General features: G+C 35.7%; 1 protein-coding gene across 1 annotated transcript; it reads left to right on the top strand.

The window, feature by feature from the left end:
* Positions 1-17,746: 17,746 nt before the first annotated feature.
* Positions 17,747-20,776, top strand: LOC126758262 (uncharacterized). Its single transcript, XM_050472425.1, has 2 exons — positions 17,747-18,013; positions 19,969-20,776. Exons 1-2 carry the CDS (start codon positions 17,747-17,749, stop codon positions 20,758-20,760), a joined length of 1,059 nt encoding a protein of 352 aa, XP_050328382.1. The 3' UTR covers positions 20,761-20,776.
* Positions 20,777-21,242: the final 466 nt, after the last annotated feature.

The raw sequence follows: 21,242 nt of genomic DNA, 5'->3' as shown, positions 1-21,242 counted from the left end.
TCATTACGATGTGAAGAAAAACATATCATTATACAAATTTCGCCAAACCGATTACGCAAATTTCTTTTCCCAAAAGCATCCATACATATGTAATAGCAAACCATTTGTATGTAGGTGTGCTTTCATTACTTCGGTTTCCCATCGATTAGTTTGTGGGCACATTAATTAGTCGATTTGATGAGCCCAACGAAACTGTTAAACCATTTCTGCAGATCCGCCACATAATGAATGCGCAGGCGCGGAGTACAAACATGAATATGTAAAAATCAATAAATGCGGCTGACGTATAAGACCTAATATACATAAGTACATATATACCATTATTTTACAAAAAACTAAAGCTTTGAAGATCAACGTTTGCTTTATAGCTCAATAACTCTCCCGCTGCTTAGTAGATATTTTTATTACAAATGCAAATTAATTTTTTTTATTGTGAAATTTTCCATAAAGTTCTGTCATAATTTATTGATATTTTGGTTTTGAGACAAATCTTTTTATATCCTCGCAACATGTTGCTATAGAGTATATTAACTTTGTTCACAATAATGGTTGTTTATAACTCCTTACATTAATTGAGATATTTTTATATAGAATTATATGTATATATCAAATTGATCCTGACGGTGAGTAGAATTGTTTTCCATATGCTTATTTGCCCTTCCATCCGCCGTGTTTTTGGCTGAAATCTATTTTACTCAAAAGTATGTCAAATCTTCATTAGAAAATACCTCTTTCAATTAAACATTCATACATACATACATATATCGGTATAGGTCATGTAACCACAGGCCATTATTATCTTATTTGTTTCGATTTTCTTTGTCTTAATTCACTGCTTGGTCAAAGATCAAGCCGCTATAGTCAAAAATGCTTTGAGTTGCAAATCAATTAACCCTTAGGTGATCTTAATGCTTCGATGATTGAAAGGCTTGTTATAGTTGTTGAATGCCAACAATTGTTGCTGATAATCACAAAAGCATGTGTGTACATTGTTTTTGAGTTGAATTAAGTGATTTCATTAACAAAACTGTGAATATAATAGCTTACAAATCAGCGATTGCGAATTTCTTATGCGATAGTTTATATAAAATTTGGCAATTGTATGAGGCAAATATCACTAGACGGTTTGTTGAATGAGATAATAACTGTCTATTTATTGTGAAAGATTTTATATATTATATATTTTTAGATTTTCATTGTTCTATCAATAATGCGATTCATTTTTTTGTTCGATGACGCGTTCATATTTGACAACTTTTTCTCTTTTCAAAAAAACTAGAGCTTGTCATCTGATTTCTTGTCCAAATAAATTGCTGAAACAGGTGTTCATCAATAATGTACGTATGGAAGATCCGGCAACCCTTTGATTAAAGTATGTGTGGCCTGAGCTGTCCTGATGTAAGATTCGGCCTTTGACAAAAGTTTCTCATGAGTGCTGCCTTCAAACGGTAACAAACGTCGAATACCCATAAAGCAGCTATATATTATTTACATTAAAACACACAGAAGTCGTTTTGTTTAGGGAGCAATCTGAACTACTATTTCTAAGAGACTAAAACCGGTTTCCGGTAAGCGATTTTTAAAGCGAAGTTCCATAAATCTGAATAATCGGTTCTCTTTGATATAAAGGTAGATCCAAGTAGAGGTACTTTTTTCAATTGCCTTTTTTTACAGATCACGCGTGAGTCGTGTTCAGTTGTCATTTAATTTTTGTTCAGTATTGTTTGCCATTTCATCATGGAAAGGCTTACACATGAGCAACGTTTACAAATCTTTAGTTTAGTACGAAAATTCACGTTCTGTAAAGAATTGGTTTCACGCGCTTCGCTCAACTTATAGTCAACATAATCGGCCTACTGAGCGTACTATTGGCAACTCCATCATCCATCTTGAGACCCAGCGTTCATTATTGGACAATATTCGACCGAATAGACCACGTCGTGAAGGACAGTGAAGAAAATATAGCAGCCGTAGTTGAGATTGTACACGAAGACTGTGAGATTCTATTCGGCCCCGTTCGCAGCAACTCGGACTGACGTACATATGTAACAACTTGGCACATTCTATGTCGAGATTTTAAATTGAAGGCGCACATAATACAGCCTGTGCAAAAACTGAAGCCGATCGACCTTCCCAAGCGACATCGCTTCGCTCTATGGGTTCTTGAAAAGTTTCAAGAAGATCCGACGTTTTCAAACCAAATTGTGTTCAGCGATGAGGCCCATGTCAGCCTCAATGGGTATGTAAAAAATCCAAATTTCCGCATTTGCGACAAAGAATAACATGAGGAGATTCAAGAGCTGTTTCTTATGTTGTTCAGAATAATCCGTAGGAAATTCGGCGCATACTCTATTTAAAGAAAAAATCGACCAGTTCTAATGTAGGAATATATAAATGACCGTGGCCGTCTGTCTGCCTGTCCCTCAGTTTTTAATAAATCGGTCTGAAATTTCGCACAGATTCTTTCCTATTCAAGAAGCTGCTCATTTGTTGGAATTACCCTCCACTCCGTAGATCCATACAAACTGATCAATAAAAATCAAAACCCTGTATGGAAAACTTTCTTATATGACAAGATATTTGAGAGAAAATTTGCACAGATTATTTTCCAAAATCACGAAACAATCTCCGAAAAAAATAATTTAGAACTATATCATATAGTTGCCATGCAAACTGATCGGTCAAAATCCTCTCCTTGTAGGGAGAACTTTTTTTTGCATAGTAACTTCAGTAAATTTGAAATGTACTATTTTCCAAGGCCGCGCAACAAACTCCGAATAACTGTTCAGATCCAACCACTATAGTATACATATAGCTGCCATACAAGCTGGCATACAAGCTGGCCGATCAAAGTCAAGTTCTTGTATGGTATGTTTTGTATTTGTGAAGATATAATATTCCGTGCAGTCGAATTTAACGTTTATTCTTTTTTTCATATACTTGTACTTTCTATTTTATTGAATTTTGACAATCAACAGCAATTTGTCGTAATTTTAAATTAATACTTTTTCTTTTAATCTGCAAAAAAAAAAATCCACAAAAAACATAATGAACTCACGATCAGTTACGAAGATTTTTTTTTTCAGTTTTAGTTGCACTTGCCTCTAATCATTTAAATATTACTTACTACCGATTGAAGAATCCATTTTACTTTTCATGTCATTGATCTGCCACAAAAAACCCATTAAAATCTGGTCATCAATCATTCAACTAATGCTAATGAAGTTGTCTATGCAATTTAACAAGTAAAAAGCAGCTTAGAGTAATTATTATTGAAAATAATGAATGTGATTATAATTTACCGTTAGAGAAAATAAAGAATTAAAAATATTAATAAGTATATAATAAATGTATATAAATTTGTATATATGTATGTATATTTATTGAACAAAGAACTGCCAATTTAAGCCCAACCTACAATAGTGGTCTCACATACGTTACACAACAATTACGTGGATCTTATTATCTTGATTCATAAAATTATATAAAACAGTCGATATATTTATTGTTTTCTTTGTTAATAAATCAAAAACTGAACTTTCGAACTTTTGTTGAATAATATTGAACTGCTGCAACCATTTATGTTTCTTCCATCTCCAAATAGTCTGACTGTAGGTATCATTATTTGACAACTTCCAATCAATAGCTGTCAAAATTAGTTTCCTTTTCAAATAATCTCATTCATATTTAAATATGACAACAAATGATTCATGTTTTATAGCTGTTCAATAGTTTTCGCATAAAATATCTATTATTGAGATCTGCCTTAAACAAATAAAATCATTTGTCCAGCAAGGTTATGTGCTCAACATGATTTGTATTATCAACATGATATGTATGATATGATGTATGTACATATCGAAATATACAATAGTTGGTAAATTTGGAGGTTAAACCCACACAAATTGCAAATACTATTGCTTACTATAAACAGTGGGTTCAAAAATTAATGAAACAGTAAGCATTGTATACAAGATTATATAAATAATAAAATAGTATATATATATATATATGTATATGAGTTTGAAGACTTCAAAATAATCCGTATTACTTAAACTTTCAAATTCATACGGAGCATATTTGGTATTGACTTAGAAGATGATTATTTCCTGAACAACTCCCTAAGGATGACTGAATTTCATACCATATAATGAGAATCTCGTTAGTTCTATTTTCACCAACGGTGTTAAAGTGCACGATCCTGATGACAACAGACGCACAACGAGATATTTTGCGCTGACCAAAAGATTCCTTAAATAATTTTTTTTTGTTGGCTGTGTGGCTTGTAGCGCTGTCCTCTTGGAATCAAAGATCATCCACATCAATATCCTACAATTCAGACATGAAAACGTTGATAATCATGGCTCTTTAGCGTCCCCCTTTGTTTTTTTGCGGGTGAGGGGGTGGATTATGTTTTCTGCGTCATCACAGCAGCGTAATGGTCGCTCACCCAGGAACCACATTTAACAACGACTTAAGGGTGTCGTTACATTTTTCTCATTCAGAGGTTTCCTGCTTTTTCTACGTTGCAAAATTGCTGCGAATTTCTTTATAATTCTCCAGTTTGCTTCTCTCTCCAGTATGACGCTGATTAAACTGTGCGCATTTATTTGGCCAACCAGATCTTCTATGACGGTGCGTTCTCATTTCCATAGCACACATTCAAAGACTGTGTGTTCAGCGTCGTTTTCAGTCGCGTCGTTTTCAGTCGCGTCCTTGTATTGCGACTATTTCCGTTCTGTGGAGGTAGTTTTTGAAGTACCCGTGGCCTTTTCCCCGTCCATGAATTTAGGTATTTTGTTAGTCTGGCCGTCCATCTGCCGCAACTCTCATTCTCCCGTCTTCACTTTCAGTTTGTCATTGTATCTTTCTTTATTTGTTCTATTGCTCTCGTATATTGATACGTAAATAGGACGCTGATTGTCGTCGACATTTGTTGCTTTCTCCTTTTTTGACTGGGGCCCTCTATGTTGGCCATTAGTATGCTAAGTTGGGAGGTGATTTTCGCAGCCTTTCCTGCGGCGTGCTGGATTTGTACCCAGAAGGTTAGTCTGGGATCCAGTCTTAAGCCTAGGTAGTTTACTGCTTTTTGGGGCGCAGATTGACTGTAACATTTTGTTCCATTATTTTCAAGGAATTTCAACATGATTCCATCCATCATTATTAAGGAATTTTAGAACAGTTAACGTCGTCTCAACATAGACAACAAAAAATTTTTGAAAATCCAAATCTGTGACTTTAATCCTTTCATCGCAAGTGCGACACGCTTGATGGTCGTTCGACTTCAATTCTTGAACGAGTTGGATTTTGTAAAACTGAATACCAAGAACCCTCCGCAAAATCTTCCATAAAATGAATGGAGACTCATTCCGGTCTTCTTCAATACACTGCTCCAAAGCAGTAGTAGCGACTTCGGTTGGTGGATATTTCGAGTATGAAACACGTTCTTGCTCGACTCTTTCCGATAAAGCCGATTTTTTTTTCAAATGAGCACGGTAAACAGGTCCTTTGGACAAGCATGATCATGCGAAATCTGATCCCACATCAATGGAGAGCATAATAATTGCCGATGAGACAAGGGCTTTTGAGTTTGACATGCAAACAAGTCAACAATCATCGGAATGGAGTGAAAAAAACGAGCCGAAACCAAAAAAATCACGCCAAACCTCTCAAAAATTAAGGTGATTTTCACAGTTTTTTTTCGATATTTGTGGTTTGGCGCTTTATAAATTTCTTCCAGAGGGCCAGGCGGTCGGTTATGAGTTCTATTTGGCCATATTGAGGCATTCGGTTGCGAAAATCCGTCGAAAACGGCCGGAGTTGTGGAAGAACAATTCATGTATTTTAGATGATGATAATGCACCATCACATCGAGTCGGGATTGTGACCGAATTCAAAGCCAAAAACGCAATGAATACCAGCGATTAACCACCGTATTCAACAGCTTTAGCTTCGTGTGATTTTTCCTTGTTCTTCAAACTGAAATTGCCGCTTCGGGGAACCCGTTTTTAGTCAATAGAAAAGATAAAGCCAAATTCACTCAAGGAGCTGAAGGCCATCCCAAAAAGTGCTTATGAAAAGTGTTTCGAGGACTGAAAATCGTTGACATAAGCATTTTATTTACAACAACAAACAAAAAACAACCGTTTTATAAATGAAATTAAATTTAGTTTTATACTCATAATTCTGAGGAACATTATCCTGTGTTCCTAAAAGTTTTCTCTTACAGCATTCAAACATTGGCTTTCAGCATTTTGATTAAAAATTGTATGCTCTTTGTCCATTCATTTGTTGTAACCACTGTTTTTAAATTATTTCACACAGTAGGCTACATAAAATGATTCAGCGAACGCTGATAGCCATTTATCGAAACAGAAAACAGCTAAAATTTCAAAATATATATTTTATGAATGCTCTGCGATATCGATCTTCTTTATTCGCGTGAACGAAAGGTGCAAACTTGACAGCTGTCAATGAGCAGTAAATCAAATTATTTATTTTTATTGTTTTATTATTTTTCAGGCGTCTGCTTTGGTGTGTTTAATTAGGCATGATTTTTACAAATTCGATTTCGTGATGAGTAATTCTTTCGCAGCAATACAGTTATTCATTTTATTAAGTCAAAAAAATGTTCAGCCGGATTTGACAGGTTCTAAGGGACTTGCCAGTTGCTAACATTCTAATTGTGGCACAATGGGATTTTTTGCTTAGCTGTCAGCAATTTGGTGTCTGCTGAGTGTTGGGAAACAATGTGTTGGCTTTCATGTCATGCTATGCCTTTGCGATGCTTTGCTAAGCCGGCGCTGGAAATTCCCTGCGAATCAGTGTTAAAGGCGGATTTCTGGCGTTGAAAAAAGCATGAATATTAATGGCGATCGCATCACGCTCTTGTTTGGCCTTTGTGATGTCACTTTAATTGCTATCAAAAGTAGTCACCAGGCACACATACACTTACATACATACTTACGTCCATACATACACACAGATTTGCATTTGTTTGCGCATGTTTGCCGGCCACCTTTGCAAGCCTTCGCCTTTCACTTAAGTTCATTATGTAAATTTGTAAACGAATAGTCAGCCATTCGTTTCGAAAGTTCGTGCTGATGTGATTAAAAAGTCATCAATGATTAATTTTGTTGATTTTATTAAGTTCCATTTTTTGCGGCTAATTCAGCCTTATGTTAAGTATTAAGTAAGCGATAAATTTGGTATTTTACTTAAAAGCAAAAATGATAAAAATGTCATTCGCGCCGTGACACGTGGTTTGCTGTTAAGAATAATGTTTCGAAAATTAAATTATTCATGAACATGTACTTAATTGTCGAACATCGTGATTTAAGTATTATTGGATGTTCTGCACGAAACCACTTAGACAACAGTAATTTATTTAGACAAGCATAGATGCCTAAATAAATTTATAAATGACGACAATGGAGTGCAAAAATTACGTTTGCCAATTTTTATGAAACCCTACTTATATAATACTTACCTAACGCCTACTTGCTTCAAGGTGGTTCATGAAAAAATTTATTAAACATTTTAACGAGTGACCCATTTCGAGGTTCCCTACTTTTAAGGAAAAAACACAGAAACTTCAAATTTAATGGGGAATGTTTATTATCATTCCAAATAGCATTAATTGGTATTTGTTGAGATTATCTCTTTCAAATGTTGGCCGGGGCTACGTCCCAGATGGTCTACCCTTGAGTCCAACTTTCGATGACTCGTTCGAGCAATTCGACTGGCAACTAGCGAATGACACTCGCGATTTTTTGCCTGAAACGAAACTGGATTGTCCGCATAAACTTTAGTCTTTACATATACCTACAGGAAAAAGTCTAACAGTGTGATATCACAATATCTTGGTGGCCAATCGACCGGACCAAAACGTGAAATTATCTGCTCACCGAAGTGTTCTCTCAATAAATCCATTGATTGATGCAATGTGTGGGAAGTGGCGCCGTCTTGTTGAAACCAAATGTCGCCGAGATCACGAACTTCAATTTCAGGCTATCAAATAGTCGGTTATCAATGCGCAATCGCCACTGACGGGTACGTTCTCACCGGCATCCTTTTTGAAGAAATATGGACCGATGATTTCACCGTCCCACAGACCACACCAATCCGTTGTTGGATGAAATGACAGCTTTAGCATCTCTTCAAGTTGGTTTTCGTTCCAAATGTGGCAATTTTATTTGTTTACATACCCATTGAGCCAGAAATGGGCCTCAGCGCTGAACAAAATTTGGCTTGAAAACGTCGGATCTTTCTTGGGACTTTTCAAGAGCTCATAGAGCGAAGCGATGTCGTTTGTGAAAGTCGAGCGGCTTCAGTTCTAGCACAGCTGTATTTTATACGTTTCGATTTAAGATCTCGACTCTACGTGTATACTCTCAGCTACGGCTGCTAAATTTTCTTTACTGCGAGCTTTACGTAAAATATTCGGTCGAGTTTTATCCAAAAATGAATGCTGGGTCCCAAGATGGGTGATGTTGTTGCGAATAGTACGCTCAGTAGGCCAATTTTGTTGATCGTAAGTTGAGCGAGGCGCGCGAAAAAAAAATCGATTTTTAAACGTTGTTCAAGCGTAAGTCTTTCCACGATGAAATAATAAACAGTAGTGAACAAATATGTATAACATGACAGCTTGACACGACTAACGCGTGATCTGTCAAAAAAGGCTATTGAGAAAAGTACCTACACTTGGATCACCTTTAATTATAATTTAATTATAGCTCTCCGTCCTAAATAATGTTAAAAACTCCTGTAGTTGGATCAACTATTGTCAAAGCGGCCTGAACCTATCACAAATCTGCTTAGGTGGTTCTGCTATTTAACCTGGATGTCTAAAAGTATGAGAACCAAAGTGTTTTACGAGTAGTCTTGATTCGCCAAAGATGGGAACTTTGAAAAGAAAGTGTTGAGATAATTCTGTCTCATCTTTTTCTAAGCAGCTGACAACTGGTAAAATGTTCAGTTGAACCGCAAGTATACCGATTAGACAGTGTCCACTTAGAACCCTAAAATGATTGAGATATGGACTGTGCTACAGGCAAAGAACTCACTAGACCTCTTTCGATTTACTCTAAGCCGAAAGGACCTTAAAGGGCTGAGACATCCCTTCACTAGTCTTAAGCATACAGTTAGAGAAGTCAAGACTGATATCGCTGCCATATTATCGGTGTAATAGTAACTACTCTGCACCAAGCAACTACTGCTACTTTTATGACAATTACTTCCACTTGGAAAATACTGCAATGGTCAGGGTGCCCAAAACAAAAGTTGGTGGATCGTTCTCGACAGAGTACTTTTATTTGCATATTAAGGGTGTTCGGAATTCTTTTCTTACAAAAATTATCTATGGAATATATATATTAGGGTGTTTTTTTTATTTGAACTATTAATTTTTTTCAGTCCCGTCACAAAATTTCCTTGGAAATACCCTAAAAAAAATTCCCTGAAAATTTTAGACCTTAATATTAACATTAAAAACTGGACCAAGGCCTGTAAAAATTTTCCATAGGAAATATGTACACTACAATCGTGATTTTTTTCTTTAAATTCCTACAGATCAGAGGTATTTTATGGCATCGCTTTGACTTTAGACGCATATTTCTCAGAATTATTCACTCTACAAAAGTGCCCAGTGCAACAAAGTCGTAACTCACACCGGCGAGGTAGTACGGGGCTCTAAACCTGATTTTTCCGTGAAATTCGCATTTTTTTGTACATATCTCGTAAATGACAAGAGCTATAGAAAAAATGTTCATCACAAACTTGTAGGAAATTTTTTTTGCTACAAAAAAGATCCGAGGTCAAAATCGCTATCATTAATACTTCTCAAAATATATTCGACTTTTTAAGTAAGGCTGTATGGAATTTTCATAGCTTTTTTATTACATACCATCTATGAAAATTCTATAAAGCCTTACTTAAAAAGCTGGTTTCAAAATTTAATTTTTAAGTGAATAAATAATTCATATTTAAAGTTTTAACATTTCTTTTCATAAATAAAAAAGTCAAAATTGCATAAGACAGGTTCTAAAACAATCAACAAAACTCAACATTTTTCCATAAAATTTTTCTAAGAAAAATTATCGATCAAAAATGTTTAATTAATTTTTTCAGCCCTAATGTTTATACAAATACAGTAATATTATGTAATTTATACGCTGACTTTTATGCGTGAATATTTATTTATATAAAACGATAATTTAGCCGCCTAACTATGTTTTTTGTTTTGCTTGCCTTATTTGCCTTATAAATATTCAGCAAGCAATATATTTGAAAATATGAATGTTTTATGTGCTCATAAATTATAATCTTGCTAATGGCTAATTCCAGATTCATGCGAAGAGTTTTAAGCCAGATAATGCTAATTGATGGCATAATCATAATTGGCAATTAGTGGACAGTTCGAGACTTATGAAAACCTATAAAATTGTTTTGGAAATTACCTCTGAAAAACCAACCAAACATCGGACCAATGAACCTATTAAAACCCGAAAAATATGGAAGAATTGTTCGCTAAAGCTAAAGCTTTGTACTGAGAAACGCAAATAGGAGTAGAGTATAAACAAACTACTTCAGGCGATGAGCTGTCAGAGGGAAATTACCAATAACTAAAGCATCATTGATAAATACTTGTATTATAGTCCAGGATAAGATAAAAGGAATATAATGGAGATATTGTATAATCGAAAGATTGAAATAGGCACATCGCCAGAAAAGTGGGTTTACTAGAAGTATATGATACTTAAGATACCATAGGATGACTCCCTGATAACTATAGTTAAATAATATAACTCACTTAAGATAACATAGACCTCATGCGATCTACTGAAGTCAATTATGTATTATGTCCTTTAGGACAAAAACTGGACATCTTATCACATTTGGGAATATGTAATGTTTGTCTTGAAAGGCTTATATTATAGTCGGCCAATTTTTTATACTGATTCTCACTTTAGTCTAATAGCCTTGACAGACGGCAGCGTTAATCCGGATTAACTGCCCACTTAATCAGATCCAAATTTGTAGGAGACAGACGGCAGCTATGCGAGTTTGAAACTCTCATAAACAGCTCATTGTCCTTTTTATAATATTTTCAATGAAAATTGATAGAAGATAAACATTACGGTTGTTAGCCGACCAATTTTTACCAAACCATTTTTTATTACAAAAGCATATCAACACATTATTTTTAAAACTGCATCATAACATAGAAGTTTTATTGATATTATATTGAGAATTTGATAAACAGCTGTCAGGGTTGCTTGTATTTCATTCACAATAGATGAAAATTGGCCATTTTTAACAATGTTGCCAACGAAAATCTCACAAACTCCCTAAAATTTTGAAAGTTATTTTTAGATTCAGCAACGGAGTTAGCTGTGGTAACTCCTGAATTAATCCCGAAAAATGCAATTAATCTGGTTTAACGCTGCCGTCTGTCAATGCTATAAGTGAGCAATTTTTACACTTCACTAAATTTCATCCCCTTCAAAGTAATACCCGTGCGATTAAACGCATTCTCACCACTAATCCAATCCTCGAAAGGTTAGATTAGGTTAATCTGGTTGGCCAATAAGCCACGCATAGACCAGTTTTTGTCCTTTGCAATACCAGATGGAATTCAGTTTCTAGCTCCAAGAGAAGTAGTCATCATTTAGGATGCCAGCGCTTGAAGCGAATTTTAACAGGCTCTGCAGTCTCACTACCTACTTATACCGTGGGGACCCCGAGTGCTTACAGTGTAGTCCTACCAATGCGGGGCAAGTTCAAATTGTTTCATTTCCTACAGTATTCTCGATCTGTCAGCCCCAAACCATCAGGCGTGCATCGCCACCACACAGTGCCCAGTTAGTATTCCCATCATGTTCCTAAAGTCTCTTCTATCGAGTGCCAATATGAATTTTGTGTACTTCCGATCTACCGTTTTGCACATGTCTTTTGCAGTTTTACACCCAGGTAGCTCGTTCCATCGGGTTTTGACTTACTTTACCATGCTTCTGTCGAGATTGTCGTATAGAAAATGCATGGGTATCCCAATGTTTATCATATTTTCGGATGTTAGCCTTACACCATTATTGATAATCTCGACCACTATTTCATTGCCCTCGATGCCTTTGTGGCCTGCTACCCTGTAAAAGCGAATTCCTGGCAACGCTTACCACTACTGCACTGCTTCCCAAGGCACTTCTGGCCGATATGCGATACCAGGTTACTGCCTCGCTTGCTGCTTGGCTGTCTACGTAGATGTTGACTCTGGAATTGACTGCAGAAGCTTTAGAGGTCAGCTCCGTGGCTTTCGCAATAGCAAAGATCTCAACTTGCAATATACTGCAGTGGTCCGGCAACTTAGAAGGCTGCCTTATGTCTAACTCTGGACAGCATATTCCCGCACCAACTCCATCGTTCATCTTCGAGCCATCCGCATTTTCCGAACAGTCGGAATAGTTTTTTTTTCGGTATGAACTTCAAGTTTATTCGGTTTTAATGTCCTTAAACATGTCAACACAGCGTCCTCACTAGACCTTTTAAGGTTGTTGAATAGTCATAAGTCGTACGCAGCCGAATCAGAAGAATGCGGTCGTTGCGGAACGATATGAGTTGAGTTTTTGGCAAAAAAGTCGTAAAGAATCAAAGCAGTATGACTTAATGCATTATCAATATGAAGAAACCAAGAGCTTTTCGTCCATTACAGACGAATAGCTAGACGCAAACGACGCATAACGTCGTCTAATATCCTTTGCTGAGAGTTTGGCCCGACGAAAGGAAATCATATACCCCACAACACGATAATTACACCATTCCCCAGATGTAACGGTTTTTAATTCACTTAATGAAACTTTATGTTAGGCGCAGAGGCAGATAAAGATATTTTCTATAAAACCTTCCTTCTGCGACTTCGCTTTAGTTGTCCAAAAAAGGAAAATTATGTGGCCTCAAAGTAACTTCTGGAAAGTGGTCACTTTTGAACTGAATTCCTTTTAATTTTTTTTATTTTTATTTTTGGTTTATAGTGCAATAAGGAACTTTTTAACTTAATTAATTTAAGTTTTTTACTAAAGTGGTGAACATATAAAATTTATTTACCGCTAATGGAACATAATGTGCTCACGTCGATATAAAATAAATCAAATTTGAGCTTGCTAATCAAAAAAACATAAACACACACACACGCATGCAAATGGAAATCCAGTCGGGCAGTCGAAAACCTTAATTGCGAGTACAGCGCTTCGATGCTCAATTAAAGCGATCACATAACAATTACTTATAAACAAATTTTGTCGAAACCAGTTGGTGTTTCTGGTGGACCATATCGATATGTGTGTATGTGTTTGAAGGTGTGTTTGTATGCTTTTATGTCGATTGCTAATTAAATCACTCTAATTTGATACTGTCAATGGATTTGAGCGTTGAGATGCTTCATTCATACAAAAAATAGCGGCGTAGTGATTGTATAGTAGCAACATCAACACACACACACGCACACATGTGTCAATATGCTATGTATTGGCATGAAAAATCCGCGAAAACAAAACCACTGACGTCTTGTAGAACCAAATAATTAACAGTGAAGTATTCGAAGAAGATCTATTCAAGAAACCGGCCAAACTGACAAGTGGTAGGATGAGAGCACAAGCCCCGCCAGCATTGCAAAAGCGCTACGCTACGCATGCGTGCGTATGATTTGCAGGCAGATGAGTGCGGGGGATTTCGCCAACGTCACCGTTGACTAAGATTAGTTAGGCTAACGCCAATAGCTTTTAGTTGTTCATTAGTACACATGTACCTTTGCATATATGAGACATGTGAGATAATAGTATAGTAGTAGTGCTGTCATCTACCACAGTCATCAAAAACACTAATATTGAGCATATTTGTATCGGGTGGTTCACTGAGAGTTTCTTCTTTTGAAATATTGTATGATTATTTTATATGAGCAAGTCTGTCTTTAAATTACCATATGCTAGATTAGGTTAGGTCGTAGGGCTGTTCCAAATCGATGGGCTTGACTTAAAAAGACATTCATCCTTTGTGTTTCTCTTAAATTTCTAAAAGTGCATTAACAGAATCTCATAAATCAACGAAGCGTTTTGAGTTTGCCACAAATTTATTAAGGCAGTTAATATTAATACCAGCTAAATCGCCTACTTCACTGGACTCGCCAAAGATGTGTATGCCGAGATATTTCTAGTCAGTCTGCCAAAAGCCGGGCAGTAGAGTTGAAAGTGACAAGTTGATTCCACCCCAGCTACCTCCATATAACTTTGGTCTGTCACAATGTTTAGCAGTCGAAACCTTTTGGACAGTGTCCCAGTTGAATACCTACAATTGCGGTGAAACTGACTTTGTTAAGAGAGGGTTCAGAGGACTTCTTACGGTTCACTCTGGGACAGAATGCTCAAGTTGAGGTTATTGACCAGCGCCTGCTGAGCTCACTGGAGGTCCATTGGTACAGCGCTAGAATGAAAGAACACATAGGAAACCCATTTTGCAATCGATCGGATGAAATTGGATCGACTTTATAGTTTCGGGCAATTCAGATGTGATCGCTCACCTTTACAAGTCGAATATTGAAATCTTGCTGCTATTACTAATAACATTATAAACATCTTGACTAGTTTAGAACGCACAATCAGCGAATTCATAGCTGGTATGGCCGTTCAGCTATCGAAGGGCGTGCATATCTCTTTGAAAGAAGCTGCACTATGGAGCAAAACATCTAGTTCTAACTAAAACGAAGCAGCAGTCTGCCATAACTGAGAAACGAAAAAATTTGTGGTCGCTAAGAGTCGAAATTTTAATGGGAAGTTTAAAGCGAGTCCTCAGAAATACAGGGGAAAATGTTACATTGATCTATGATGATCATTACGGAGGCAAAACCACCGAATAGTCTACTCAATGCGTGTGTTTGAATGTGTTCCGTTCCGGCAAAGCTCTTTTTAAAATCTAAAATTGATCTTTTTCCAATAAAAGTTTGATAACCGTCTCGTCTATATCAGTTTGGTACAAAGAAGATGTTATTTGGGGTCCATTCATATTTTGGATTGTCATTATAGACCTATAATGCATAATCGAGCAAATACGTTTGTGAGATAAAGCCAGTAATTGTCTCCAAGATCTTAAAATTATATGTATTAAAAGCAAAGAAAACCATAAATGGTTGCAAAGGTGAAAATGGAGGCTGAAAAGTGCTTGCTCAAAGCCATGAATCAGACCATTTGGTTCACCAGAGAGCCTTAACTAAGCACTATTAAATAACACGCCGGACTTAGTAGAACTTTTTTGGAATTTTTCTTTCCTGACAGCTCATTGATTTTTTCAGTGCGAAATATCGAGCACTGTGTAAAATATTTCGTGTAATATACTATCCATTAAGAGAGGTTAGTCTACAATATTACCTTCCTTTAAGTATACCAACCTTAATCAGTTTCTAAAGATGAAATCACAGGGATGAGAACCGTGCATTGATTCCTACCATAAAACCATTTTTTCTTGGCTAAAGTTAGTAGTTTTGTTCTTAATTTAATCTTCAGTAAATTCGGATTTTGGTGGTCTTCCAAGTCCTAGCAAGTTAATCTAGCAACCTTTGATTAAGTAATATTTGAAAGGACATAGGTAGTTCATGGTCATAATCTCATTGCCAGACACAAATAATGTGCGTTGCTTTCCACACTGAAGGAATATTGACTGACATTTTACATGTCTTCAGCAGAAAGACTTCTCAGAGGCTATCTTAGCTTGACTATCTACCTGAAAATATTTCATAAATAAAACAAGAAAGCACTACCAAAAAACATAACACAACACAACATTTTGTTTCTGTTTAAAGTTTTTACGATTAGTTGATTGAATTTTCCCAAAGCAAAGCACTGCATGGACCACCCTGTATTTGGCTTATGTTAGTTCTATTTCGATCATCTGCCAAATATTTTTTTTTGCAATATGTTTATCGTGACTTGTGGTATTTTTAGCTTTATGTTTTTGTTTCGTCTACGCCTTCTCCATCGGCATTCTAAATTAATTAAGAGTCAAACAAAATCAACTGCGACATAATTGCGACCTTTCGCTGTATTCTTAGTTAAATTTTAGAGTTTTTAATTTATTTACAGAAAATAGATATGTTTAAATTAAGTTATTGTTTAAGTAATAATAAACATATGGGTAGCACTAATAAAATAGCGGTTTCTGTTGGGTATAAAAGACTACGGTTTTGTTGAGTCGTAGTGACAGTTCTCACACACAATTCAACGAGTTTAGTACAAACTAAAGTTCCTGGTTTCTTGTGGTCTCTAAAATAAACAAACTCCTCAAAATGGTTGGTGAATTAGTGATACATACGGACATACAAAAATTTAACTATAAATATTCTCAGTTATTTGATAAGTCAGAAGCAGTGCTGTGCTCATGAACCCTTTGGGAGAGTGATCTGTGTTGTGTAACTGTTTTGATTCTGTGTTCTAATTGTTTTTTAATTACTTAATTTTAGTTTACATCATTTAGTGTTTGATTTATTTGGAAAGATAGCGTTGTTTATTCTCTTTTCTAATTTCCCGAAGGAAATGTTTTATACTGATAGCAATCTTTCAGTTTCAAGAGAAATGAGCGCATAGTTCGTAAAATTAATCGATAGTAAAATAGTAGTAATTCGAGTAAAACGGTAAATACTGCTCTTAGCTCCTCTTTCGGTTCTTTATACCGAAGTACTAAATTTGGTTTTTAATCAAGTGATTCCAATTAAAATACATTTCAGTACAAATAACTTCTTAATGAAATTACGTTCAATTAAATATACGTTGCGAGCATTGAAATAGTAGTGCCCATTGGCCAAGAGAGTTTTGCTTTAAATTTTTTTTCTTTTATGAAATTGCCGTCGATCATTATTTTAGATATATTCTCTGAAGTATAACGGTCCTATTACACACAACAATAAGTGTGAAACACTTACCATAACTTATTTAGACCCAATTTTATTGGGTTATCTATTTTTATGGGCGAGCAATAGAATAGTAGTGAACGGTGAGCTGATTGCAAACAGATAATTTTTACTAAAAAAAATTTAATTTTATCAAACAAAAAGTAAGGTTCCTGATCTTTTATTTATTATTGAATGCAAAAAGCAAAAAAAAATATGACTTTGCACCTTTTATTGAGCCGCGGGAAGCACTGTAGTGAAGAAAAACGAGAATGGATTCAATCTGTCATAAACAACGATAAATCCTACAAGGGAGTGGAAAGACTTGTAGGGTGTTATGCCACAACGATTCGCAATGCAATTATTTATGAAAAAAAGACGAAAAAAGGGGGGCAAGATGGATTATTTCTGAGAATTTTACAAGAATAGTTGTAAGATGTGCTAAGAGTCGACCTAGAATGTCAGCTATGGAGATTCGGAATGAACTGAACCTGGCCTACGGTGTTCATACAGTGAGAAGACTTCTACTAGAACATAATTTATATGTCCGCAGTCTTCGAAAAGTACCGTTATTAAAAAAAATCATATAGCAAGTCGTGTTAAATTCGCCAAAGGACACCTGCATTGCCCGATTGAGAAATGGCGCAACATCTTGTGGATAGACGTGTCGAAAGTTGTTCTATACATATCTAAGACGCTCCCCTAATACAGAGTACGACGCCAGATTCACCACAAAAACTTTGAAGCATGGCGGTTTGAATATCATGGTTTGGGCTGTTTTTCTCACAGGCCCAATTTTTTTGTGTAGTCCCAATTCACAAGATGACTGGCATAATGGACCGATACACATACGTAAATATAATGGAGTATATCATGATTCCATTTGCTGAAGAGGACATGCCGCTGAAAAGAATATTTCAGCAGGATAACGACCCGAAGCCACCAGTAGGGTGGTTTCGGGTCAATGAAATTGAGGTCATGGATAGACCAGCTCAATCCCCTGGCCTCAATCCTATTGAAAACCGTTGGGCAGACGTCAAGAAAGCGGTGCGGAAGGATAAACTCAAAAACAACAACGAGTTGTGGACCGTAGTGCAGCAATCATGGCAGACCATACCACTGAAAAGTTGCCACAGTCTCGTAGCTTCTCTGAAGAAGCGATGTATTGCTGTTATCAAAAATCATGGCCATGCTACCAAGTACTAAGATCTCCTATAGACGAAACTTACAAAAATCCTTAAGTATTTTTTAAAAAAAATTTTTAGTACTTTACTACTATTTTACTGCTCCCAACAATTTTCATACATAAACACATTTTTGAAAATAAATATATCTTGCACATATTCAAATCTAAATATTTTTAGTAATAAACATAGCCTGGAAAATATGATCCACTTTAGCATTTCAATATGTTAAAATTGTTTGCCATTTTACATAACTCACAGATACATATATAAAGCTCTAACACCCACTACTATTTCACTGCTCGCAACTATATATATTAATCGGTTATCGATATGTAATCGCTATTCTGATATACTCTCACACTTTTGTAAGATGTTTATGGGTTATCGATTGCATTCGATACTTAATATATATCGAATTACATAAATCGATATTTTGGAAAATTTTATTTTACAAGTTTAAAAAATTTTCGAATTAATTTATCGAAATTCGATAACAATTAATCGATATATTGGAAAATTGTGAAAAAAATTGATTTTTAAACATACATACATATGTCACCAATTAAAATACATTTCAGTACAAATAACTTATTAATGAAATCAAGTTCAATTAAATCTATGTTTTTGTCGATTATCGGTTATCGATATCAAAAATTTGTTCGCTATTGTGTTATATTCTCCATTTTTTGTAAGATGTTGAGGGTTTATCGATGTCATTTGACACTTAAAATTTATCGAATTTCACATATCGATAATTAATAAAAATTAATCGATATTTTTGGAATTTTTTATTTAAGTTAAAAAAGATATCGAATTACATAAATTTATAATCGATAACAATTAACCGATATTTTTGAAAAGTTTCTTTAACATCGTTAAAATTTATGATTATTGTTTGAGTCAAATTTTAAGTTAATTTTAGAATACCAGAAACATGTTTAGAAGTAGAGAAGAAGAGAAAAGTTATCTTTTCCTGGAAAAGTTCGATTCATTATTTAATACACATATGTATGTATGTAGCTGCTTTGGCCACAGATACACTAATTATAATAATCTTCCGATTTTTCGTTACCACTTTTCTGGTACAATTTAATTCCCTTTTACTTCATCAACCCCAGTTCGCTAAGAACAGATCCGTAAAATAGGTTGGAAAAAGTTCCAAATCCAGATCATGCAAGTTTGGCATCGGGCTATTTTTAATTGGAGATACAGAAATTTTGGAGAATGCTGGCGAGTTCATAGTCCTTGACCAGATAGAAGAACGGTTTTGTTCCAACTACGTAAAACCGACTATCGTGGGGAAGCCATTGATTTTTAATGGAAAGTCTCTTTCTTTCGCCCTTCAAACATATACGACGTTCTAATAAGAGTCATGCTTATGGTTTCCCGTTTGATCATTAGATTGCATGAGCATCCCAAAATGTGGATATCATAGCTTTGACAGATATATAGTATATCATAACTGTTCCGTCTTTCCACGCTTTGGATACGGTTAGTTACAAACAGTTCTCTCAGACTACTGACAGTTGAACTACTAAACGAAGAGATGGGATCCTGAGATCAAGCTCAGGCTTATTACAATTCAACGGCACCAAATGGTGTTCATAATCGGTTAATCCTATATATGAATGTATACTTTAAGGGTTCCATCTATCTCAATTGACTTCAATTCATGATCTTCCGAAATCGTTGTGTGGATTTCGATGCTCGTATAGCCTCCTTCATCTTGATCTTAGGGTTTTATTGGTCATGTTGATATTCAGTAGAGCCCGACTTTTCAATTCTGTATACTATCTAAGCAAATAAATCTAAATAACTCGCCTAAAGGTATCTAATTATTGACTAATTCAATTGCAGAAACTCTTACTCGTCGCATTCGCACTAATTGCCAGCGCAGCCGCCGATGTCAGCCATTTGAACCGCGAGTACTTGCCACCTGTACAACCTGGCCATCATGGCGGTAGTGGCAGTTCTCACTACAGCGCTGTTGGTGGTTCCGCCGGTTTTGGTTCAAGCGGCAGTTCCCACTTCGGTGCTATTGGTGGTAGCGCCAGCGTCGGTTCAAGCTCTGGTCCCAGCGCCGGTTCAGTGTCATACAGCAGTCAGCAACACAGCCACGATTACGGACATGGACAACAATCGCAAGCAGTGCACGTCAGTTATGACAGCGCACCAGTAGCACCAGCACCAGAGCCAGAGCAAGAGCCAGAACCCGTAGCTGCTGCACCAGTCGAAGATGACGGCGCCGTCTCTTATGGCTCATACGGTCAGGATGAAGTGCAGCAACAATATGAAGGCGCTGCCGAGGTAGAACAGCAACAAGTGGATGCTGGTGTTAGTGCTGCCAACGATGACGCTGGTGCCGCCTATGGTGGCAGCTACGATCTGAGTAGCCAAGATGCTGGCGTACAATATTTCGACCACAACACCCTGTTGACCGACAGTTATGGCAACAATGTGGGCGCTCACGAATCTCATGTGAGTTTGGCGGCAGCACAAGGTCCCGCTATCCGCTCGCCACAACCTGCATCGTTCGCACCCGCCGCTTCGTATGATGCGGTGCAACAGTATGTGAGTGCTGGTGCCGGTGCCGGCGCTTCGTCTGGCGTGGAGACACAGTATGGCTCCAATGGTGGTTATATCTATTAAATTTAGTTTTTAGAAATATGGAAATTCGAGCTGAAATTTGTAATACGCTAGTTTGTTAAGCGAGTTGAAAAAAATAAAAATAAAAATTATTAAAACAAAGATAAAGAGTTCAAATTATTTTTATGGATAAATTTCAAAATATTATTAATACAAATGTTTATGTCATGAATTTTCAAAAATTATTTTCTTAAATATTTTTTTTCCATTTTTTTTTTTATTAGATTCCAAAATAATTTTATTAAAAATTTTTTAAGTTATAAAAAATAAAGAATATTAAATATTAATTTTTTAACCTTTTTTTTATAAATTTACACAATTTTTTTTCATTATTTTTATTAGATTTTTTTATAAACTTTCAAAATTTTTTCTTTAAAATTTTTTTTTTTTATTTAATTTAAAAAATTTTTTACATATTACTTTTTTAATTTTTTTATTTTTATTATTAAATTTCCAAATATTTTTATATAAATTTTTTGTTATGA

Source organism: Bactrocera neohumeralis, chromosome 5, assembly GCF_024586455.1.
Source record: "Bactrocera neohumeralis isolate Rockhampton chromosome 5, APGP_CSIRO_Bneo_wtdbg2-racon-allhic-juicebox.fasta_v2, whole genome shotgun sequence".
NCBI lineage: Eukaryota > Metazoa > Arthropoda > Insecta > Diptera > Tephritidae > Bactrocera > Bactrocera neohumeralis.
This window is presented reverse-complemented; position numbering and strand designations above follow the sequence as displayed.